The sequence below is a fragment of the Crocuta crocuta genome, unplaced genomic scaffold (genome assembly GCF_008692635.1).
Source record: "Crocuta crocuta isolate KB4526 unplaced genomic scaffold, BGI_CrCroc_1.0 scaffold415, whole genome shotgun sequence".
In the NCBI taxonomy this organism is placed as follows: domain Eukaryota; kingdom Metazoa; phylum Chordata; class Mammalia; order Carnivora; family Hyaenidae; genus Crocuta; species Crocuta crocuta.
In genome coordinates this window covers 91,942-116,902 of record NW_027531525.1, presented here as the reverse complement: position 1 = coordinate 116,902, position 24,961 = coordinate 91,942, and the positions used below count along the sequence as shown (strand labels likewise).

Genomic DNA, 24,961 nt, shown 5'->3' with positions numbered 1-24,961 from the left:
CCGGGAGGCGGTAAGGATTGGGTAGGAGAATGGTGGAGGTGGTGTTAGTAGCTGGGAAGATTGGTCAGAAGCAAGCAGAAGACAGCAGGGTTTCATTGAAAGTAATGAGACTGGATAGCATTTTTTTGCAGTTGGGTGGCCCTGCGTGGTTGTGTGATCTTGTCTCAGTAGCCTCAGAGAGCAGAGAAGTGGAATGTGGGAGCCGTCCAGGTTGGGCCGATGGGCTAGACGGATAGCAGAGCTAGGCTTTTACAGGAAAATTAGTGACCAGTCTTTGGGTTCATATGCAGTTAGGCAAGAAGGGACAAAGTGACATCTCTCCATTTTTCTCATTTGTCACTGCTGTCATCCTAGTCCAGCTCACCATCATGTCTTGCGATAATTTCCCAACCAACTCTCCTTAGAGCCATGTGCTCCTTCCACAGTCTTCTTCCCACTACAGCCAGGGGGATCTTTTGATATTTCAAATCTTATCATGTCCTGTCCCTACTAACGTCCCTTCAGTGGCTTCTCATTACTTCTAGGATAAAATCTCAATCTTTAACAGGGTCACTAGGCCCCTCCTAATCCTCATTTCATACCATTCTCACCTCTGTGTTTCTTCCTGCCGCAGAACGTTGAGCCAGTTTTTCTCTGGAGTATTCTTTCTTTCCCATTTTGTCTCTAATTTTTACTCATTCTTTTTTTTTTTTTAATATTTATTTCTAGGGGAGAGAGAGAGAGAGACAGCGTGAGCAGGGGAGGGTCAGAGAGAGTGGGAGATACAGACTCTGAAACAGGCTCCAGGCTCTGAGCTGGCAGTCAGCACAGAGCCCGACGCGGGGCTCGAACCCACGAACCGCGAGATCATGACCTAAGCGAAAGTCGGACGCTTAACCGACTAAGCCACCCAGGCGCCCCAATTTTTACTCATTCTTTGGTCCTTAGGTGTAAAATCACTTCCTTGGGAAAGCGTTTTCTGACTCCCCGTAGGAGATAACACCCATTTCTCGAGCATTTCTTTGTTATAATATTCTGTACAATTTTATGGGGTTTTCCCCCCTCCAGACTGGAATCTTTGTGAGGATAAAGATTGTATCTTATCTAGTTCATTGTTGCGTTTCTAATCCTGACCACAGTGCACATAGTAGGCACTCCGTAATTTTTGTTGAATTTGTGAATAAGGTGGTTAAAGAATTGAACGTCTTAGTCTGAGGTGAGGTTATCTTGAATTAAGAGAGCAGGTTTAGTAGTAGAGAGGGAAGGCTGGAAGGAAGACAAGGTTGTAGCCAAAGTAAGGCGTGGGAGGTTGAAGACATAGAGGTAGAGTACTTTTAGGAGATGGCAGGGCCCAGGACTGAGGTGTTGGGGTGGAGCTGAAGGTCTTAGCGTTTGATGAGACTATGAAACTCTTCTGGCAGAAACAGTTGGATGGATTGTTGGATGGGAGTTGAAGTTGCCAAGGAAAATGATAGGATATAAAGTGAGGGCAATAGAAGGCAGGAGTCTAGGCCTTTAATAAATATGAGAGATAGGCTCCACCCTTTCCTATGGTGAAAGAATTCAGTGGGTAAGAATCAGCATTGTTTGGGGTTCAGTAACGCCATAGTGCCTTGGAGGGGGGCAGTGTGGTGCGGTAGAGAGAGCCTGTGTCCAAAATATCTGGGTTCAAACTTTGGGCGACCCACCTGACTTTTCAAGCCTTATTTGTTCCTTGTTTGTAAACAACCCATGTGTGTGTGAAGAAACGCTTTCTCTAATCCTTTTCTATGAAAATGCCATCATTCTTGGGAGTAGATTTTATTCTTCCAGAGAAGAGAACAAAGGCCATTATGTGAAGATTACAGAGGGAGGTGGGCTGGTGATTTAGTTCAGAAAAGCACGTCATAACCAATTAGAGCTGTCCAGCAAGAAGACGGACACGTGGCACACACGGTGGCGGAGGAATGAGTTCTCCATCAGAGCTTGCATCTGCGTGGTGTCCGGTGATTTCTCTGTCAGAGATGCAATAGAAGGGTTCCCGCAACAGGGACAGACACTGGATTACATAATCTCTAAAGTCTGTGCACTTGGAGGATTGGAGGGTTTTGACCCCAGTTGAGATTTGTCTAAACACCATTCAATCAACAAACGTTTGAGTGCCTCTGCTTTGTGGGAAAGTTTGAAAGCCAGCGTTTACTTTACTTCCTTCATGTGCACCACGGAGCTGAGGACTATGTGTCTTCACCTGTGTCACGGGTATTTCCTACTTGGAATTTGGGAAGCTCAAGGCTGCTTTGGTGGTGATGTAACAAAAGCCACTGTCCTCTCCTGGCAGGTGGGGTTTGGGTGGAGTCGGGGGCTGCACCTGGAGGCAGCAAGCAGAAGAATGTGCTGCCAAGAACGTTTGGTTTAGCAATTTGAATTTTTTAGCCAGTCATTCTAGGTAATGTTGGGCCTCTGGATTATGTTTCAGAACTAATTTTTGAAAAGAATGACCTACTCTGTTGGCAGACGAGGTCTCTGATGCCGTGGGATGGCAGAGATGGTTTTCACTGGTGCCTTAGTCCCGGGCGCCCATGTCTGGCTGGGAAATTGCCGACTTGTGTGTGACTTAGTCACCTCTCCTCTGCCGAGCATTGGACTGCTGGCTGCTATGTGCGTGATTATCATGCGTCTCCCGCATTCTTTCAGAAGGATATTCAAGTGGCCGTCCTAAGTTCCTTCATATATTTTTTTCCAAAGAGAGAAGATTGAAATTCATTTTGCAGCTCTGCCCTTGGCTGGGCATTAGTCACACTTTGGCTACAACCATCTCCTGTGGCCTCAAAAACAGGGACCAAATGGGCTCGGAGAAGAAATTCTCGTCTGTCTCGGGGGAGGGGGAAGCCACTCGTTCATGTATGAATCCTGAAGGAATTTAACTCTCCAGTATAAATGGTAAGAAACGAATTTCTAACTTGACAGTTTGAATGTGAGGGAAGTCGGGCCAAAAGTTCCGTATGCATCGGCAGCCTTTTCTGACCATCGCGATAGTGAAATGGAAGGAAGTTAGATGTTGGTAGTGTGTAGACTAAAGGAGAGTGTCAGGATCATGTCAGGCTCTAGCAGTTCATTGTTTTTTAAACCCGGAAGGATCTTGGAGGTCATCAAATGCAGACCTAGGCAACTGAAACCCCAAAAGTGATTTGGCCAAAGCCACCCAGCCAGCGTATACAGGTGTGGGTGAAAATCCTACGATACAGAGGTGGTGGAAGTAGTGACGGTACAGATGATGTCTCTTCAGAAGGTAGAGTGTCTGAAACTTGGGAAGATGGACTGGGACCATCTAGAAATAGAGGGATTATATGAAGTGTGAGGGACCCTGGAATTTCTCATCTGCTAAGTTGAGCCGAAAACTGGTTGGTTTGGTGGCGGCTGGTGTGGAGGTCCACTTCATCTTTTAACCTTTTACTCAGGCATTTATCGACTGCCTGCAATATTTGTAGATGGTGCGTTGAGTGTTGGGGTTACAACTATGAGTAAAACATGTGTTACGGTTCCTCGGGAGCAAGCCATCTTCTCCAGAGGAGTGTAAACCTGTCTCATGTGGCGGAATTTGGCTAGAGGTTGTTCTTCGCTTTGCTCTTGCTTCCTTGGCTGAGACTGCTAACTTCAGAGGAACATTGGATCAGTGCCAGGTTATCAGGTCAGGGACAGAATTTCTGCCAAAGTCAAGTCTGCAAGAGGAGGTCTTTTTCAGGTGAACGTATTCGGCTCATTTGTCCTGGGTGGAGAGAGGCCTGTTTCCTGGGTTCATGAAGTTCATGGACAAAAACGGACTTCTGTGTACCTCTGGGATCTCCACTCTGCCTTGCATAATAGCTTATTGTTTCATTTTGAGTAGTTTTAGTGGTCTGTTTGCTCCTTCCATGTCCTCAGCCCGCCTCGGAACCCTAGTGCGCTCTGAAGTGATTCAGTGTATAGTATTCATTCGTTCCTCCTCCATTCGTCCAGCAAATATTAATGAGGGCCTGTATGCCAGGCACCGTGCCAGGCGATACATGTGGAGGACATACTAGTGAACAAGACACACAGGCACTCAGCTTTCAAGAAACTTAAATATTAGAGCAGGAGACGAGACAGCAACTAACTAAAATTATTTCAGGGTGCATCGAAAGCCAGGAAGGAAATAAACAAGGTGGGGGTCTCTTCAGGGTGGTAGCCTGCTGTTTCCCACTAGGAGTTTGGATGAACAGACCGATGGAGGCAGATGGAGTACTCCAGAAAGGTAGAAGAAAAGCCTCGAAAGTGACATTGAGTTCCATGATTAATTTAGTAGTTAAGAAATTAATGAGGAATTAGGAAAGTAAATGTTGCTCTTCGTAATGAATTCAAATGAAATGAAGGAGGCAGGATAGGCTCCCCATTTGGTTAGGAAGCTGCCGAAACCGGGCCGGGATCATCCTGTCCCAGCGTAATGTGAGCCTTCTGTGTCTATTTCCTCCTCAGGTGGAGGGCTGAGTTTTGATCTATGTCCACCCTATCTCAGCTGCCTGAAAGTACTTAATGATCACATGACCCTGGACATGGATGCTGTCCTGTCGGATTTTGTCCGTTCCACAGGCGCAGAGCCTGGGCTGGCCCGAGACCTCCTGGAAGGTAAGGAGTTGTGAGGGGGAGCGTGAGAAGAGGGAAAGGCAAGGGCTCTAGTCGGGGCGCCCCGGGGGGCTCAGACAGTTAGGCATCCGACTTCGGCTCAGGTCATGATCTCGTGGTTTGGGAATTCGAGCCCCGCATCGGGTTCTCTGCTGACAGCTCAGAGCCTGGGGCCTGCGTTGGATTCTGTCTCCCTCTCTCTCTACCCCTCCCCCGCTTGTGCTTGCACACACGTGCTCGCTCTCTCAAAAATACATAAACATTATGAAAAATTAAAAAAATAAATAATATGCTATTAGGATGACTTGGAACATTAAGGTTGATCAGAAAGATACTTCATGTACGGCAGGCCTTCCATTGAAGTTGCTTCTAAAAACTTTCTGTGTGTGACAAATGTTTTAAAATGCAAAGTTCCCTCTTTACCTTGAATGTTTGGGGTAGCTTTCTCAAGTGTCAATTTGTGCTGTGTTAAGGCAAGTGAAATTTTGTGTTTGTCCACGAAAAGCATAATTCTAGGTCTGTAAGCCTTCCTCTTTATAAAAATGACTTTTGGGTTTTCGTGTTTGTAATCATACAGTTTTGTTTCTTTCCCTCCCTAATTTGTCTAGATGGTTCTTTGTAGAGTGAGTTCAGTTAACGTTCTCATTTTGCTGCCTTTGTTTACTCATATCTGCGTGTACACCTAAGTGTGGACATTCTAAATTTTAAGATCCTCAAGGCTTGGAATCATGTCAGTAGGATTCTTTGTTTGGAGTCATAGTTAACAGATGTTTTTTGATGATGGAAGTAGATAATGCTACACGTGGGTAGGTTGGTGGGGCAGCAGCAGGTTCTTAGCATCCAGTCTGATGTTTTAGACTGTTAGCCCTTAGTGACGTGCGGCCATTTGACATTTGCTTCTCCCTGTTAGTTAGGAAGTGGAAGGTCCGGGTTCAAACCCCAGTGTGCTAATTCAGGATGACTCTGCCCTTGGCTGGCACTTTCCCTTTTACTTCCTGCCACTTTTGTATGTTTCGGCCCAGTCCAACTTGTCACCTTTCCCTGGTCACGTTGTTTTCGAAGCCTGCGGTGTCTCTTCCTTCCGTAGCCTCCCAGAATTCTCCTCATCCTTCAGGCTTCAGCTCACATTCTTCCTCTTCCTCTTGTAGCACGTGTCGAATGCTGTATGTATTCAGTATGTGTGAGGTCCTTGAGGTGACATCGCTTTATTCTTGTGGTTACTCTGTATTATAGGTTTTATTATCCCACTTTTACAGGTTTAAAAACTGCGGTTCAGGGAGGTTAAGTAGGGCTTGAACTCAGGCAATCTGGTTTCAGAGGCTGACTCTTAACAATCCCGTTACAATGAATATTTATCTACTCTCTCTCCTCCCGTTCACTCTCGCTCTCTCTCGCGCGCGTGCACACACCCCCACACTTCTGTGTTATGAAGGAAAAGTTGAGTTGGAAGTATAAGAGAGAAACCTAATTTAGATATAGGATACAGAAAGGGCTTTCTGAGAAAGTGGCATTTGAGCTGAGCCCGACAGGGCGCGTGGGAGTAGCAAGACAAAGGACGGAGATGAGAGTGTTGACACAGAAGCTTCTGCAAGGACCCCAAGGTGGAAGGGAGTTGGGCACGAGGAGGAGGAGTGGGGCGAGAGTGGTAGGAAATGGGTGGAGCGGCAGCAAGCAGACTACGGGGTCTTTGTAGACGGTGCGGGGCGGGGGGGAGTTTAAATTGCATTCTGTGTTCAGTAGGACGCTGGGGAAGGGTTGTAGTCAGGGGAGTGACGTGGTTGGACTTGGGCTTCGGTTGAAGGATATAGAACAGACTGGAACGTGGCTAGGGAAGCGGTCAACCCAGTTAAGTTGCCACAGCGGAGGTGAGCGATGGCAGTGGTGCTGGGGCAGCAGAGAGAGAAGTGGACGGATTGAAGACAGGATTTAGGGGCCGCCTGGGTGGCTCAGTCGGTTAAGTGTCTGACTTTGGCTCAGGTCATGATCTCATGGTTCGTGAGTTCGAGCCCCACATCGGACTCTGTGCTGACAGCTAGCTCAGAGCCTGAAGCCTGCTTCGGATTCTGTCTCCCTCCCTCTCTGACCCTCCCTTGCTCACCCTGTCTCTCTCTCTCTCTCAGAAATAAATAAAACATTAAATTTTTTTAAAGATAGAATTTAGAAGGGAAATCAGAGGGCCTGATCCTCATTTTTTCCCCCCTGCCTCTGTCTTTCTCTCTTGCTTTTTCTTTCAAAGCTGGCTTTGGTTGTAGCATAAAGAACAGATTTGAGAGGTGACAATAGACACGGACAGGAAAGAACAGATTTGAGAGGTGGGTCCTGACTAGGTAGTAAGGGAAGAGCAGGTGTCTGGTTGAGTAGCGAGGAGCTGAGGAGCTGAAGACGATGGAAGTTTCTGGCCTGGAGGACTTGTGATGCCATTACCAATTTGGGGAATGTAGCAGGAGACAAAGCAGGTCTTAGGAAGGAGGCTGACGGGCATTCAGTTTTGGACAAGTTGGTTGTTGGGAGGGCCTGACTGGAGGAGCTTACCGCCCAGATGGAAACACAGAGCCAGGGTTCCGTGCGGCATTCTTTATTTCCAGCCGTGTGGCAACCGTTCATTCGTTCATCTGTTGAGCCAGGAAAAAAGTCCTCCATCCTCCAACAAATATTTATGAAATGCCTGCCATGTACCAGGTTCTAGGTGCTTGAATAAAACAAAGCAAACAAAAATTGCCGGCCTTAACATGCTGGCAGGAAAGACAGTCACCGGGCAATAAACACGACAACCACGTCAGTGTAAAGTATGTCACGGGGGGCAAAGTGCTGTGGGAAGTGGGAAGGGAAATGGTGAGATAGCTCGTGACTTTTACTTGGGTGGTCAAGGCTGGCCTAATTAGGACTGTGACATTTGAACAGATACCTGAAGAAGACGAGGCGTGGTCCATGTAGATAAATTGGGGAAGGAGCCCCCCGGCAGTGGGATAGGTGTGGGAAATGTAAAGGCGGGAGCCGTGTTAGCATGTTTGTGGGTACGGCAAAGGGGCCGAATGACCGAAGCAGTGTGAGCAAAGGGAGTTGGAAGACGTGAATGTAATGGTTCAGAAGTGAATTCATTAGGCATTAATGATTCAGGCAGCTTAACCGGAGAATTATAATATCAAGACATCACAGCACCAAGCAGTAAAGACATATATGAAGCTTTCTGTGAATCAGGGCTTTTAATTCATTTGTCTCCGTAACAACCCTGCATGGAATCATCTCCATTTTCATAGCCAGGGAAATTGAAGCACAGAGAAAAGCCTGGAAAAGTAGGCCAGGCCATAGGGGCGCCTGGGTGGCTCAGTCGGTTAAGTGTCCGACTTTGGTTCAGGTCATGATCTCGGTGGTTTGTGGGTTCGAACCCCACAACAGCTTGGTCAGACAGAGCCTGGAGCCTGATTTGGATTCTGTGTCTCCTCCTCTCTCTGCCCTTCCCCCGCTTGCACTCTGTCTCACTCTTTCAAAAATAAATAAACGTAAAAAAAAAAAAAAAAAGTAGACCAGGTCATAGAAAGCCTTGAATGTCAGACACAGGAGTCTAGCATTTATTCTGTAGGCAGTGGCAAGCAATTAGCGATTTTGATTGTGGAATTGAAATGATCAGAACTGTGCTTTAGGGCACCTGGGTGGCTCATTTGTTAAGCATCTGACTTTGGCTTAGGTCATGATCTCACGGTTCGTGAGTTCAAATCCCACATTGGGTGAGCTTGTGCCTCACAACAGGTGAACATGAGCCCCACTTCAGATGAGCCCTGGTTCTCTCTCTCTCTCTCCCCTACTCCTCCCCTCTCTCCCCCTCTCCCTCTTTTTCTCTGTCTCCCCTTCCCCTCCTGCCCCTCGCTCACTTGCACTCTCTCTCAACAACAAAAAAAGAACTGTGCTTTAAAAAGATTAATCTAGGGGCACTTGTGTGGCTCAGTCATTTGGGTATCTGACTTCAGCTCAAGTCATGATCTCATGGTTCATGGGTTCGAGCCCTGCGTCAGGCTCTGTTCTGGAAGCTGTCTTCGGATTCTGTGTCTCCCTCTCTCTCTGACCCTCCCCTGCTCACGCTGTCTCTATGTGTCTCTCAAAAATAAATAAAACATTAAAAAAAGTTTTTTAAATAAAAAGATTAATCTCACGGGATACTTCAGAGTGGATTGGTGGGACACTGGGTGATAGAAATTGAATTAAGCAGGTAGCAGATGGAATAGAAGGGAAAGAAGTATGAACGATTATGCTGTAACGTGATTTATTGAGTAACATAACTGGAGAAAGTAACAGAAAAATCTTATGATAAATCTACCATGTAGGATCTTTTCTTCAGTAGAGTAGTGATTCTTACATTTGAGGGCCGTTAACAATTCCTTCTGATAATCTGATGGCAGCTGCCAGCTCTTTCTGTAGAAGGACGCATGTCCCTATACCTTTGTATACAGTTTCAGATGGCTTAGGACATCGCACAGCACTGCTCGGCTAAGAACTCTCTGAGTTCCGGAACTGAGACCTGGGCTTTCGTCATACTTGTCCCTGGTGCAAACTAGCTGTGCATTTGGGCAAGTCATTCTTTCTTTACGCTTCCTCTGTTTTATCCGTAAAACAAGGTCATTAGGTCTGTGTGGGCCCCTTCGGTCCAGGGACAAAGTCAGTGCTCACAGAGCTGACTTAGGCAATAGACAACAAGTAAATAAGAAATTGTGAGGGGCGCCCAGGGGGCTCAGTCGGTTAAGCGTCTGACTTCGGATCAGGTCATGATCTCGCAGTTCGTGGGTTCGAGCCCCACGTCAGGCTCTGTGCTGACAGCTCAGAGCCTGGAGCCTGTCTTCGGATTCTGTGTCTCCCCCTCTCTCTGACCCTCCCCTGCTCACGCTCTCTCTCTCTCAAAAATAAATAAAACATTAAAAAAAAAAAGAAATTGTGGGACTGCGCACCGACGTGTTCATGAAGAACGTTAGAGCAGGGTAAGGACGGGAGGGTGACAGGCGCTCATGAGTACACGCCTGCTAGTTTCGAGACGGTGGTTTGAGTGACCGTCCTGTGTCCTGTGTTGCTTTGTGTCCTGCCAGGAAAGAACTGGGACGTGAGTGCCGCCCTCAGCGATTTTGAACAGCTACGTCAAGTCCATGCTGGGAACCTGCCTCCCTTTAGCGAAGGGAGCAGTGGCCCCAGGACCCCCGAGAAAGGGTTTTCTGATCGAGAGTGTGCCCGCCCCCCCCGGCCCGCCCTCCAGAGGCAGGATGACATCGTTCAAGGTACTGGGCTCACTCAGAGGTGTTGCCATCGGTGGAGTGGGAGGGAAGAGAGGGGACGCTGAGTGGAGTCACCCTTTGGAGATGAGCCTCTTCTTCCCCTGCTCCCCTGCCAGACTGACCAGAGCTGGCCTCAGGGCGTCCCGGTGCATCCTGGGAATGACCCTCATGCAGGCGCTGCACTGCCTCACTGCGTCTGGAGTGTTATCTGTGCCAAGGCCTTGTGTAGGTACTGGCAGAGAAACAGAGGAAGAACAATCTGGTGGTTGTGCTAATAGACGTGAAGGTAAACTTCAAAGGCTCACTGCCATTCTTGGTGAATATTGGTCAGTACTTAGCCAGATTTGAAAATGCATGTTCACTCTGACTCAGCAGTTTGATTTCCAGACATGTATCATATATGCATATGTGCACGTCCTTTCAGTAAATATATACACGTATATGTAAATAGACACATACACGTATGTAGCGTAAAGCTGGGAAGTTAAAGCTTGGAAAAAAAAGGAAAAGTTAAAGCTTGAAAACAACCTTTAATGCCCACTAATAGAGGAGCAGTAAAATAGATTAAAGTCTTCTATGCTGTGGAGGACACTGCGGCCACTGGAAATATTTAAATAGGACTTGATGTGCTGTTTTTGAAACATCTCTGAAACCTATTGAGAAAAAGGTAAGATGCGGTAGCGTTTATATAGTATGTTCTTGTTTGTTTTTAAAAATGATTTTAAAAGTTATGTGTGCTTCTGTGCGCATCAGAAATTCTAGAAGAATCCAAAAGTTTGCTTCGGGGAAAGGGATCAGAAATTTTGAATACGAGGGAGATTTCTTTGTAATACTTTACACCTCTTGATGGTATTTTGATTTTTTACCATGGGCTTATGGTCCTTTTTAAATACTGAAAAAAAAATAGCTTAAAAAAGAACATCACGATAAAGTGACTTTAGCCAACTCTTGACTGACTTTGTGTGTCATTTCTGGCAAGTATTATATTAAGAACTACTTCCCGACACAATTTTTAGCGATTTTGACAATTGTGATGTAACTCAAGTCATGCCAATGAACTGTGATATGACACTGAGCAGATTATGATCATAGACTATCTGCTGGGGAACTCAAGTCCCCTGGAACCTAAACAAATGAAATGATTTGGGGCACTACCTATATTATTGTCTTTCTCTGTCACATGTTAAGTAAGAATGGCTGAACCTATAGATTTCTGATAAATATGAGTATCAAGAAAAGTTGTAGTAAATAATATAAGTAAATGATCTCGATGGTAGATAAGAAAGTTCCTGGATGTGTAGGGTTTGTCGATCATTTTCTATAATGGAACTTCTTTCCTGTATTCCCCAAACAGTGGGGATTATCAGAGGGATTACTTGATTCAGTCTGGCCAAACGAAAACCACACTTCCCCTGTTCCCCCCTTTTCCTACCAACCAATGACAAGTTGCCAAATGAGTGAGTCCCTATTTACGTTGGGAAGTGGAAGTGAGAGAAGATAGAGTCATGGGCGGGGAGTTGAGGCAACTTCTCGTGAAAAGGGTAGAAAGAGGAATGTGTGTTTGGTGCTAATAGAAGCGCTTGCAAAAATACAGCTTTCTAGATTTCTCCAGTTGTATTTGGCTTGAGAAAGAGGGTTGGGAGATGTGGTAGCCAGTTAGAGTCAGCTGTCTCCTGACTGGAAGAGGTAGTAACCCTTGTCAAGAGGTAACCATTACCAGGCGGGTGGAGAGTTCTCTGGCCTGATGTATGTTCTAAGGTGACTCTGTTTCTCGTTGCAGAAAAACGCCTGTCTAGGGGCATCTCCCATGCCAGCTCCAGCATTGTTTCCCTGGCCCGGTCGCATGTCTCCTCCAATGGGGGCGGTGGGGGGAGCAGTGAGCACCCCCTGGAAATGCCCATCTGTGCCTTCCAGCTTCCCGATCTCACCGTGTACAACGAAGACTTCCGCAGCTTCATAGAGAGAGACCTCATTGAACAGTCCATGTTGGTTGCCTTGGAGCAGGCAGGTCAGTGGGCACCGCTCTTCCCAGGCTTCTCCCTCTGCTTCCCCTGGAGGCAGCCACGTGGAGGTGCTGGCCTTGACCGGTAGCCTCCAGTCTCCTTGTGGGATCTGACTGCAGTCCGAGTCCAGAGTCAGTCAGAGAAACATGTGCCGATCTAGGTGCTGCTTCTCAGGACACAAATTAGACACTTTCCTCTGGAAGTTTCCTGTTTGATGGGAGGGGAACCGGATATGCACCTGAGAGGCCCAGTACTCCGTGCCTAAACATGCAAACCTGGGGAGAAGCACATATGAATTACAGTCGGCTCTGGAACACCCTAGTGATCAGAGAGACCCAGACTGTGGGTGATGTGCATGGCGGTTCGTTTAAAAGTTCCATTTGTTTTCATGGAGCATTCCCGAAACATTTATTTACCTTTACAATTGTGTTTGTCTTAAATTGTTGTTAAAATTAGTTAATATGGGGGTGCCTGGGTGGCTCAGTTGGTTGAGCATCCGGCTTGGGCTCAGGTCATGATCTCGCGATTCGTGGGTTCGAGCCACAGCTAGCTCAGAGCCTGGAGCCTGTTTCAGATTCTGTATCTCCCTCTCTCTCTGACCCTCCCCTACTCACGCTCTCTCTCTCTCTCTCTCTCTCTCTCAGAAATAAAACATTAGAGTTAAAAAATAAAAAATAAAATTAGTTAAGGGGCGCCTGGGTGGCTTAGTCGGTTAAGCGTCCGACTTTCGCTTAGGTCATGATCTCGCGGTTCGTGGGTTCGAGCCCCGCGTCGGGCTCTGTGCTGACTGCCAGCTCAGAGCCTGGAGCCTGTTTCAGTCTGTGACTCCTTCTCTCTCTGACCCTCCCCTGCTCACGCTGTCTCTCTCTCTCTCCTAGAAATAAATAAAAATATTAAAAAAAAAATAGTTAATATGATGGGGTGGGGCTGCCAGGAATTCTGGGAAAAGCTAGTCAGGTACTAAAAAACTCCCTTGGAAGAAAGACTGGGGCTGGGGGGTTGGGACGTGGGTAAGAAGCTTTCATTTTTCCTCCGTACCCTCCTTCTATAGGAACTATGTGCATCTATTTATACTTTTTAAAAAAGTTAGCAAGTTATCTGGCTTAGTGACATTATAGGCAGTTTTTCTTTCTGCAGACTTTTCAGTAATTTGAGACAACTTCTAAGCATGATGCATAGAATATTTTCCTCATATGAGTAACAGATAGGCAATCGTGGGTGACTGTACAGAATGGAGACTCATTTTCTTAGGTGTTTCATGTACTTTGCTTGTCGCTCATGCTTTTATTTTATTTTTTAACATTTTATTTATTAGACAGCGTGAGCAGGGGAGGGTCAGAGAGAGAGGGAGACCCATAATCTGAAGCAGGCTTCAGGCTCTGAGCTGGCTGTCAGCACAGAGCCCGACGCAGGGCTCGAACTCACGAACCGTGAGATCATGACCTGAGCCAAAGTTGGCCGCCCAACTGACTGAGCCCTCCAGGTGCCTCTGTCACTCATGCTTTTAAAGCCCCACCACCCGCAAGCTGACACGCTGTCGCATATGCGGATGATATTTACATGACACTTGGAGTACACGCTTTGGTCGTTTTTCTTTTACTGATGATGGATTGGTGCTGAGAGTCATTGGGACAGTATTCACTGGTCTCCTGGGCAGAGGGAGGGAGTCAGAGCCTGACCGGATAGCCAACATGGATTTCAGCCTTCGACTGTGGACTCATCATCTAACCCAAAGTTGCTCAATCTCAGCACTTTTGACATTTAGGACCAGATAATTCTTTGTTCTGTGAGCTGCCTGGCACATTATATAATGCTCAGCAATCTCCCTGGCGTCTACCCACTAGATGCCAGTAGCATCACCCATTGTGAGAACAACACTTCCAGATAGTGCCGAATGTCCCCGTGGATATGGGTTAGATCAGCGGTCCCCACATAAGAACTGCCGATCTAACCAATCATGCTCTCTGGATTCCGATTGACTGGGTGTACGTGAGGAAGATATAAGGAGACGCAGAGATGGTTTTATTCCGGGTAGGCTTCCGGCCCACGTTTGGGTGGAGGCAAGTTTGGAGTCTGTTTTAGAGCAAGGTGGGTGGGGAGGGCTTCGTGGATAACCTGCTCCTCTCCTTCGCCTCCTGCTTTTATAGGGCGTCTGAACTGGTGGGTGAGCGTGGACCCCACCTGCCAGAGGCTGCTTCCTCTGGCCACTACTGGGGATGGAAACTGCCTCCTACATGCAGCCTCTCTGGGTGAGTCTTGACAGTGGGGCTCCACACCCTCAGAAAGCAATAGAGTTGCACCTTGATCTTGGGCAGAGGTGATGATGTGGTGTGCGCGCATGTGCACGTGGCCGTGCAGGAGGGGGTGGAGGAGAGCTCTGCCCTGGACGTTCGGTCTTGTTCAGAGAACCTACGGAGAACCCAGGATTTAGCCTGGGTCCCACTCCGAGAGCTGCTGCCCAGAAGTCCTGAGCAGCAAGTTCACAAGCCGTATGCAGCTGGGTGTGCCACTCTGCTTAATATTTATGCTTTGGGTATATAAAGAAGATGTGTTTTCATCAGTTTTTGTGATATCTGCTTTAATTGTAACGCTTATTTATAACTCAGTGTGGTTTGCCTTAGATCTTTAAAAAGTCTCCATTTTTCAACCACCCTCCAGCTTTGATGCCAACTGCCTTGTGCCAGCCCCACCTTACCTGCCGCTCCCCTGTATTTGAGTTTGTTGGACTTCCATCAGGAGGAAGGGGCTTTCTATCAGGAGTTGGTAGGGTGTGGTGTACACTTGTAAGTTCTCAAGAGTTCCTGAACTAGAATGTTCCTGAACGTCCAGAGTGGGAACAGCTTTTCTTTCGTGATTAAGTGCCTCTGCCCTAAGCCACAGGGGTTTCTTTGAATCCGGCCCTCGGCCTGATCTCCTTCATGCTAGGGTATGCACAGCATAATTAATAAGTGGAGCGAAGTAGAGGTGAGGTGTCCTGCTGATATGTGTCCCTGCCACAGGCATGTGGGGTTTCCACGACCGGGACCTGATGTTGCGGAAAGCGTTGTACGCGCTGATGGAGAAAGGAGCCGAGAAGGAGGCACTGAAACGGCGCTGGAGGTGGCAGCAGACACAGCAGAATAAGGAGGTGAAGGAGTTCGGGCGGGAGCGCCGTGCCCCCCAGAGCTCGCTGTGGCAAATGCCTGGCGCTTCCGAGCAGGCAGCATCCGCCGGCGTTTCATCAGTTGGTACTCCCCCTGCGACCCTGGACATTGGAGAGAATGCAGATGACACCGTAGGGCGAGTGCGTGTCTGATGCAGCCCTGAGGGCCAGCATGGGGAAGCCGAGCCCCAGAGAGGAGGGCGCCGATGCTGTGCTCCTCCTCCGCCAGGCGCTCAGGAAGCCATCAGTGGCAACCTTTTGCAAAATAAGATATGACAGGTCCACAGGATTTTTGTATTGTTTTGGGTTTTTTTGCTTACAGTAAGGCTAGACCAAGTTTTAAGGACTTTTGTGTTTTCATCCCTGATAGAAACGTAAATACTTAAAAATGTTGTTGGCAAATATAGTATTTGCTTTGCATATACTCTGAAAAATCTTAAAAACATGCCTATTAAATGGAGTTTGAATTTTACTTCTCAGGGGTCCAGCAGATGTCGAGGCTGCTTTTGGCTAAGAAAGTAACAACGGACTATTTCTGTTTTCCGTGTACTTTCTGCCCCCCAGTACAGGGGTTGGGCAAACTATGGCCTGTGGGGCAAATCCCACCAACAGTTTTATTAAAAAAAAAAAATTATTGGAACACAGCCGTGCCCATTCACACATATGCGTGTTTATGTTAAGTGCCCTCCTTACGTAGAGTAGAACAGCAGCAGAATAGAGTAGTTGCACACGGCTCACAAAGCCTGAACGATTTACTGTCTGGCAGTTATGACAGCAATGAAAGTTTGCCGACCCCTCGCTTTAATATAATGATGGTACCGTACATTTCCATAAAGAGAGCAGTTCTCCCTCTTTCCTTTTCCCCTGGTTCTGTCTGTCTTCTGTGTTTATCTTGTGCTCTTTGTGTTTTGTTTTGTTTTGTTTTTGTGGCCATTTTCATGGCTGGGTGCTCTGGCATAAACATGGGACTGTCTTTTCAGAAACTTTCCCTTTTCTTTCCATCTTCTTTCTTGTCACCTTTTATTGCTCTGTCGTAACTGGCCATTGTATAGAACTAGTTATCAGTTACTAGAATTTGATGTCCTGAAGATTAAAATATGAAGGTAGAATGTGTCATGTTTCTTTCTTAAAAACAAAGCACCCGGTCTTAATGAAGTCATTAAAATTAGGATGGTGTTATGATCAGAATGCTGTCTTTAATCACCCAGGCTGCCCCAGAGGATTCCTGAGGGGAGGTAGATGCATAGGGGCAAGGCCAAGTAGATGGCAGGCACTCTTCAGTACTACCCAAGCCCATGGCTCCCCGGTGAGCTGAGACAGACCTCGTGCCTCGAGTGTGCCTTCTTCACTACTGACTTCACACCATACCTGAACCTTCCATTTGACTACTCCAGAGTCCAGAAAAGGCCAAATTAACACGTTTGGCTATTAAGTAGAAGTGATAACAACGGGCAGAGGTGTGCCCAATTCCAGCTATTAAGCTATTCTAGTTATTATGGTAAAGGTGGGGTTACATTATGACGTGTTTAGCTGGGAGACCCAGAAATACCCCAGTTCCATTCTTGGTCAGCTGCCTGTTCCCCTCAAAGTTCCCGGTGGAAATATGCATAGAGAATAGTGGCTCTTGAGGGAGAAATGATTTTGCTCCTTTTTGGCCAGCACATTAAAAGCTCGCTACTGGAAATGTAGCTTAGGAAAATTGTTTTGGTTGAGGCCATTTATAGCATTATCCTGCACCTTGGACATGGGAATGGAGGGAGGTGTGAGGGACTGGGGTCGTCAGGACCAAACACCACACAACTGAATTGGTTTTGATTTCCCAAGGCTTCTTGTTTTGTTGAAATTGGTGGTCACACCCAATAAGGATGGGGCGCCTGCCCGGCTCAGTCTGTAGAGCAAGTGGCTCTTGATCTCAGGGCTGCGAGTTTGAACCCCACGTTGGGTATAGAGATTGTTTAAATAATAAACTTAAAAAAAAAAAATCAAACCAGTTAAGTTCATTTTCAGCCTAGAAGAGTGCGCCACCTAGTGGCTGTATGTATAGAAACAGGAAGCTGAACTAGGTGCCAGGGAGAGAGCTGGTGACCAGAGCACTGAGGATATATCTCCTGTGCGTTGTTCTTTTTCTTTTTCTTTTTTAATTTTTTAAAATGTTTTATTCATTTCTGAGAGAGAGGCAGTGTGAGCAGGGGAGGGTCAGAGAGAGGAAGATACAGAATCCGAAGCAGGCTCCAGGCTCTGAGCTAGCTGTCAGCACAGAGCCCGACGCAGGGCTCGAACCCACAAACGGTGAGATCATGACCTGAGCCGAAGTTGGACACTTAACCAACTGAGCCTCCCAGGCGCCCCCAGTGTGATTTTTTCCCACTTCGTCAATGTGTGTTTAAGCAATATAAGCTCACTTAAATACGAATGTAAGCCAAATACAATTAACCACACAGGCTTGTCTCCCAAATTATCATGTATATCCTAAAGCCAAACGATATTTTTAATTTGCTTGTATCACTTCTCCATTCTTTTGCTAAAAATTACAGTTTCATTCAGCATGCATTTCTTGATTACCGATCGCATCATAGGCACTAGCATATTGCATAAAACATGCCCCTGGCCCGTAAGAGGAGTAGGAGGAGACGGACGTGTAAATCCATAATCGCACCAGGGTAACAAGTTATGATTTCTGTGATGAAGGAGGGAGGCCACAGAGGAGTGAGTCTATCAGGGAGATTTAGGAGAGACTGCAGAGAAGAAATTACTTGAGTTCTCTCCTGTCAGTTGAGAAATTGTTCGCCAGATGGTTAGGGAGTGGGCTGCTCAAGACAGAAGGAACAAGCTAGACAAGCTTAAGTATAAGGTAACACGGTGCTTTCGAGGAACTACAGCCAATTAAATAACGTATTGGAGAGGTGGGTAGGGGCCAGGAAGTGGACTTTGTATGCTACGCTTACGGAGTTTGAGCTATATCTAGTAGGTAACGAAGGTTCTTAAAAGAATTTGTAGCAGGACGCAAACATCAGATTTAATTTTAGAAAACTCTTTTTGTTACCATTGCAGGAGATGGATCAGAAGAACGTATACTGGGGTAGTAATATCATTTAAGGGTCCATTGCAGTAGTTCATGCTTTATAATCGTTGGCTAAGGAATCCAGGTGTGGAGTGGGTCAAAGGAGAGGAGTCTTCAGTGACTCCGTGGTTTCTAGCTTGGGTGTTGGGTGTTACTCTGCCCTATCGCTAAGACGGGAATACAGGAAGAAGAGTGGGTCTTGGAAGAGGTAGGAGTTCAGTTTGACTGCAGAGTTTGAGACAGTCAATGGCAGGTGGCTGTCTTCAGTAGGCAGCTAGATCTAAATATAGAAATTAAGAGGACATCTGGGCTGGAGAGGGAGGTTTGAGTCCTGAGCATATAGATGGCAGTAGATGAGACTATGGCAGTAGGAAAAATTACCCAGAAGGAACCAAGGCCACTAATATTGTTGACCCAACACCAATATTGCTAGGGTGGACAGGGTTGAGAGAGATAGGAGAAAGTAGGATTGTGGAAGCTAAAGGAAAAGGATTTAACAAGGAGTTGAAATGCTATGTGAACTGCTAAGAAAGACGAGAGCCAAAGAGTCCACTGAATTTGAGAATTAGAAGGTCATTGTCCTTGCCGGAGTCAATTGGGTGAAGTGGTGTAAATGGGGTAAGGAGTGTAGGCTGAGAACAGAAACAGAAGCTAGACTGCAACGGGCTAGGAAAGAATGGAAAAAGTGTGAGAGATCATAAACTTCTGTGGATCCTGTAGGAAGGGGAGAAGAGCTGTGACTTTGTAGTACAGGCTACAAGCCAAGACCAAGAGAAGAGGGAGTGGGACAGTGTGGCTGAGTTGAATAGCTACTGCCTTGAGAACTGAGCCTCTAACTGCTCCATCTCTCCTGCCTCCCTTTCACACAGTCGGGGCTGGTTTACACAGAGGATGAGTGGCAGAAGGAATGGAACGAGCTGATCAAGCTGGCCTCAAGTGAACCCCGCATGCACCTAGGTACCAACGGAGCCAACTGTGGTGGGTAAGTATGGCTGAGACGGGGAGTGGGGAATACTCGTCACTGAGTCCTCCGTGTCCAAAGAACTTGATGCTAAGAGGCTGTTAGAAGGAAAGAGAGGGGCCCTCGCAAAGGCAATATAACATGGTATGTTCCGGGAGCTACACGCAGTTCAGCATTGCCGGAACACAGAGCACGCAGTATGGAGCGATCGACTAGGCTGGGTGGCCGGAGTTCCGGGTGCTCTGCTGAGGCTTCTGCTGTACCATGTTACGGAATTAAAACTATATCCTATCCAGAGAAACTTCAGGACAACTAACTCCGTTTCCTCAGTAAATCCACTGCAAGGAAAATAAAAAGGAACAGGGAACCTAAGGTTAAAGACACTTAGACGAATCAACCAGTGGGAACATATGGACATTTATGACAGTTGGTGAAATGTGAACAATGTCTACATGTTTGATTGTTGTTAAATTCTTATTTTTTAGAGATAGAAACTGAAAAATTTGTGGATGAAATGATACGTCTAGAATTTGATTTAAAATAATCTGGTGGGGTGGCATGGGGGTGGGAGGTAACAGATCAAGGTCTAGGTGAGCATGATATTGACCATCTGTATTGTAACTGTTGAGGCTGGGTGAGGGACACATGAAAGTCTAGGTGTAATATTCTTTCTAGTTTTGAATGTGTTAAAATTTTGAAACTTTCTGTAACACAAAGTTAAAACTTATAACCCATCCCGAACTTCATTGTGCGTAAGGATAATCTGGGAGGCTTGTTAAGATGCAGACTCGGGGACGGGCACTCTAAGGGGAGCTGAGCACCCAGCGCCCCATAACATTGTTTCAGGCGAGTGACAGGCGTCAGAATGCACTGCCAGCAGAGTGGGTGATGAGGTGGCGGCAGTGAGATGGGGCGGCTGTGGTAACGTGGGGAGAGGGCCATGGGTGTGACTAGGAGCAGTGGGGCACAGACAGGCCAGAGGACAAGGTACAAGAGACACAGAAGAGGTGGAGCTGGTTGAGGCGGGCAGTTAATTGAAGATGCGAGGTAAAGAAGAGTAAATCTGTCACAGATGTCTGATCAGGCCACGAGGTAGATGGTGAGGTGACTTGCCATTCTTCACGTAAGGGAGCGTACAGAGAGGAAGTTTTGTTTCTTTTGTGCATGTAGGACATGGTGCGTGCGGTATGTGGGTGATTGTGGTAGGCAAAGTGAGGCTACACAACCGTGTGCCGAGCCGTAGCGTAAAGTGGATTGGGGAAAGCTGTTAACCAAGCTTGGTTTTAGCAGAGGGATTACCTCCCGATTCCTAATTCTACTTTAACCGGAGGGCCTTCAAATCTCTTTTCTTGGATGTCCCCATCTGTGAAATGGGCACAGAGATAGTGTAACGTTATCAGCGGTGTTCGCAGCAGCCTTAAGATGAGAAAACCAGGACTGGACGTTCCTCTTTTCGTCTTTGCGGAACTGGTCTTCAGGGGCGTCTTGTGTTCTCTCCCCTTCCCCCCCACAATCTCCTCTCCTGCAACTCTAGGGTGGAGAGTTCGGAGGAGCCTGTATACGAGAGCCTAGAAGAATTCCACGTCTTTGTCCTTGCCCACGTGCTTAGGAGGCCCATCGTTGTGGTGGCCGACACCATGCTGAGGGACTCCGGTGGGGAAGGTGAGTCAGCCGTCGTCGCTGCCCTGAGCGCCTTGTGTTTGCAGAGCCTTGGCTAGGCAAGGGCGGCGGGGGGGAAGGGGCGCCACAGCCCCCTGGGGAGAAGCAAGGGACCCGTTAGCACATGGCCAGCTTCTCGGGGTTGAGAGCTAAGTGGTTGGGATTAATTGGTGAGGCTTCTTAGGAAAGAATGATTAACCAGGGCCTGGAACTAACGAATGCGGGGACGGACTTGGTCAAGTGGGTGCGGGAACCCCTCCTGGGTAACGGCCTTTGCGGTTTGCTGCAGCGTTCGCCCCTATACCCTTCGGGGGGATCTACCTGCCGCTGGAGGTCCCGGCCAGCCAGTGCCACCGCTCCCCACTGGTGCTCGCCTACGACCAGGCCCACTTCTCCGCACTTGTGTCCATGGAGCAGAAGGAGAACGGCAAGGAACAAGGTGCTGGAGGCGGTGTTGGTGGCTGTGGGGTCTCAGTCTGCTTTCTTGTCACTTGGAACGACCGAAGTGGGAGAGAACGTAGGAGGACAGAGTTAAGTGACATGCGAGCCCGGACCCTGTGTTACTAAGCTAAACATAAAGCGGGGTTTTTAAATGAAACAGAAATCCTGTTTTTAGAAGCAGCTTTGGGAAAAACACAGTCACCTGCCTGTATTTGCTGCTCCCTGTTCTGCAGTAAAGAGCATATGTATTAAGGTCACAGAACCTTCCAAGCGATGCTTTACTGTATTTGCCTTGATACTGACTTTGAATTCCTCGAATCCACGTTGACTGGCAAGAACATCGTGAGTGTCCCTTGACTGACTGTTGGGGCGTCATGGAGATTAGTGGCCTAAATTGTGCGCTGGCTGGTGAGGGAAAGCCAGCCTGTTGGTTTTTAATGCCAAGGTGATTCACTAGTGAGAACGGGGACGCGGGCTCGGAGACCTGTGGCAGGATTCAGCCTCCTTTCGAACGCAGCCCATGTGTGCGCAGTTGCCTCCCTCTCTCCTCAGGGAGACTCCTCACTGACATGCTTCTTCCTCCCCAGCTGTGATCCCACTTACGGATTCGGAGCATAAGCTGCTGCCCTTGCACTTTGCCGTGGACCCCGGGAAGGCCTGGGAGTGGGGCAAAGATGACAATGACAACGTCCGATTGGCCAGGTGAGGCAGGCCTCGCCTTCCCACCCGCCAGGTGGACAAAACGTCCATATCCCTGGGACTTTTCCTCAGCTTGGAAGCCAGTTACACCCTAAGTAACTCCAGGGTTTTGGGGGAAGATGGAGACACAGGGGCAGGTTGGGCACCAGGATTCTTGCAACGCGCAGCTGCTTCATGTCCCTGCAGGGGAGCTGGGAATCCGGGATCTCAGCTGGGTCTTCCCTTACACTATGAGGGGTGTCCTTCTACTGCCAGCTCCCAGAATCTCCCCACAGCAAGCAGAAAATCAGATTGTCAAATCACGGGGCACCTGGGGGGCTCAGTCAGTTAAGCATCTGACTTTGGCTCAGGTCATGATCTCGCGGTCCATGAGTTCAAGCCCCACGTCGGGCTCTGTGCTGACAGCTCAGAGCCTGGAACCTACTTCGGATTCTGTGTTTCCCTCTCTCTGCCCCTCCCCTGCTCGCACCTGTCTCTATCTCAAAAATAAGCAAACATTAAAAAAAAAAATCAAATCACACTTTTTCTTCCATTCCAAGTGAGAGGGTGTTTATTTATTAAAAAAAATTTTTTAGGTTATTTATTTTGTGAGAGCGAGCGAGTGTGTGCCTGCACAGGAGTGTGGGAGGGGCAAGAGAGGGAGGGCGAGAGAGAGTTCCAAGCAGGCCCCGCGCTGTCAGCAAAGAGCCCAATGCAGGGCTTTGATCTCAGGAACCACAAGATCATGACCTGAGCTGAAATCAAGAGTTGGACCCTCAACTAACTCAGCCACCCAGATGCCCCTAAAGATTTGATCCTTTAAGTAATCTCTACACCTAACATAGGGCTCAGATTCACAACCCTGAGATCAAGAGTCTTGAGCTGTACAGATGGAGCCACCCCGGTTCCCCAGGAAGGGGGGGCTTTTAAATAATTGACGGAAGTAGTTTGCTCTGGACTGTTGCCTTTCTGGAATTGAAATAGCAAGAAAAATGTCCTCCCTGCCCCTGCCCCTCCCTGAGCCTCCCAGCGGGTTTGGTCTCCGCCAGAGCCCCCACAGCCTCCAGCGAAGAGTGTATGGGTATGAAAGCGCCCCCCTGCCCTCTTGCGCAGTGGTCCTTCTCTGGGGGATCCAATTGAGAGAGTCAAAAACTCTGAGTTTATGGCTTTTAAAGTATGTTCTTACCTACATATCAAAAGCCCCCTCTTAACATTTATACTAGCAACAATAATAATGGCTACTGGGCAGTACGTATTTCCTGTATTCTAGAAGTCATCCCGGGTCCTTTCCAAGTACTGTTTTAATCCTTACAACAAGCCTACAGGGTAGATATTATCTACACCCGTTATCAACCCTGAGTATTAGGGAGGGTGGAGGGACTTGCCTCCAGGTCATAATAACACTAATTGGTGGAGTTGTAGTTCAAGCCCAACCTCCTCAGGCCCAGAGAGCCCCAAGAGCCTGGGAGGCTCTCCCATCCTGCCTCCTGCCTGCCTCGCCCTGCTTTCCTTTCTGAAGGTCACTGTATGTTCTTAATTCTTCTCCTCCTCCCCACAGTGTAATCCTGTCCCTGGAGGTCAAATTGCATCTGCTGCATGGCTACATGAATGTGAAGTGGATTCCGGTGTCCTCTGATGCTCAGGTGAGGACTTCTCCCCCCTCATTTCCGGCAAACAGAGACTAAGGAGGCCTGGTGGTGGTCTCCCGAATCGCTTCCAAACGGTAGCTTGTAATTCAGGGTTAGGAATAACTGGGTACATTTCAGAAGACACTTTCTGCCTTTCTACCTGTTGGTGCCTTCCGTTTTCCACAGCCCTCTCCCGCCAAGCTCTTCCTTGTGATACTACAGCGCATTCCTCAAGAAAAGTCTTCTAGACTTTTAGGTGAACTCGAGATGGTCGTTACTGTGTCTCAAACCTTGTATATGTGGACCTCTGAGGTGGGCGCCAGAGGAGGCAGAATAGCTTAACGAGATCCCTGTCCAGTAGGTTCGGAGGAGGTCTTCATTACCCCCAGAGCAGGAGCGCAGGAACTAGGGCAGACTGACAGACTCGCAGACTGATGGACTCCGGTGCTGAACGTGTAGACAGACGCTGGGGGGTGCGGGATGGTCGGCCCTGGCTCTGGCCAGTCCTCGAGCCTCACCTCGGGCAGCGTGTGGCAGGAGGGATTATCACCGAGGACCGTAGTACGGCCGGCTGTTCCTACCCAGAGGTCCGGTGGAGAGGCCCGCGCCGCCGCACAGGGGCGTCAGTCAGGCTTCGCTCAGATCTGTCCTTACTGCCGAGGGGGTCGGGTGGCAGGGGCCGAGGTCGGAGTTAGAATCCCTCCTGGGAACCCCTTCCCCTCCAAGACAGCAGCCCTTCTCTGGACCGGGGCAGGCGCTGCAGGATGGGGTGGAGGGGGGTCAGCAGCCCTTCACCACCTGGCTAGTCCCCGTGGCGCCGCTACAGCGAGCCAGAGGTCCCTGGGGACTTCCCTCAGCCTGGCCAGCCGGACGGCTGTCAACCCTGTTCTTCTCTCTGCCCAGGCCCCCCTGGCCCAGCCCGAGTCCCCCACGGCCTCAGCCGGGGACGAGCCCCGCTCCACTCCCGAGTCTGGGGAGTCGGACAAAGAGTCCGTGGGCAGCAGCTCCACGAGCAACGAGGGCGGCAAGCGGAAGGAGAAGGCGAAGCGCGGCCGGGAGAAAGACAAGAAGCGCGCAGACTCCGTGGCGAACAAGCTGGGCAGCTTTGGCAAGACCCTGGGCAGCAAGCTCAAGAAGAACATGGGAGGCCTGATGCCTGGCAAGGGCCCCAAGGCCGGGGGCGCTGACACCCTGGAGAAGAAGAAGAAGAGCTCCCTGAAGGGCTGGAAGGGCGGCAAGGAGGAGGCGGCCGGGGACGGGGCCGGGGCCGAGAAGCCGGCGACCGAGTCGGCCGCTGACGGCGGCGGCAAGTACGGCCAGGACGTGATGCGAAGCCTGAGCATTCTGCGGATGGCCATGCAAGGGGAGGGCAAGTTCATTTTTGTGGGTGCCCTGAAGATGGGGCACCGGCACCAGTACCAGGAGGAGATGATCCAGCGCTACCTCTCCGATGCCGAGGACAGGTTCCTGGCAGAGCAGAAGCAGAAGGACGCAGAGAGGAGGCTCCTGAACGGAGGGGCCGGTGGCGGCGGGGGGC

At 48.6% G+C, this 24,961-nt stretch overlaps 1 protein-coding gene across 1 annotated transcript in view; it reads left to right on the top strand.

Annotated features, from left to right (window-relative positions):
• The window catches only part of OTUD7B (OTU deubiquitinase 7B), a 34,270-nt gene that overhangs the window by 8,733 nt on the left and 576 nt on the right, over nt 1-24,961 (top strand). Inside the window, 11 exon segments of the mRNA XM_077772637.1 lie at nt 4,450-4,599; nt 9,669-9,854; nt 11,632-11,859; nt 14,002-14,103; nt 14,854-14,981; nt 18,927-19,039; nt 20,553-20,680; nt 20,967-21,116; nt 21,706-21,820; nt 23,355-23,439; nt 24,328-24,961. The exon segment at nt 24,328-24,961 is cut by the window's right edge and continues 48 nt beyond it. Of these exon segments, the coding sequence (XP_077628763.1) occupies nt 4,515-4,599; nt 9,669-9,854; nt 11,632-11,859; nt 14,002-14,103; nt 14,854-14,981; nt 18,927-19,039; nt 20,553-20,680; nt 20,967-21,116; nt 21,706-21,820; nt 23,355-23,439; nt 24,328-24,961 (1,954 nt within the window). The 5' untranslated portion in view covers nt 4,450-4,514.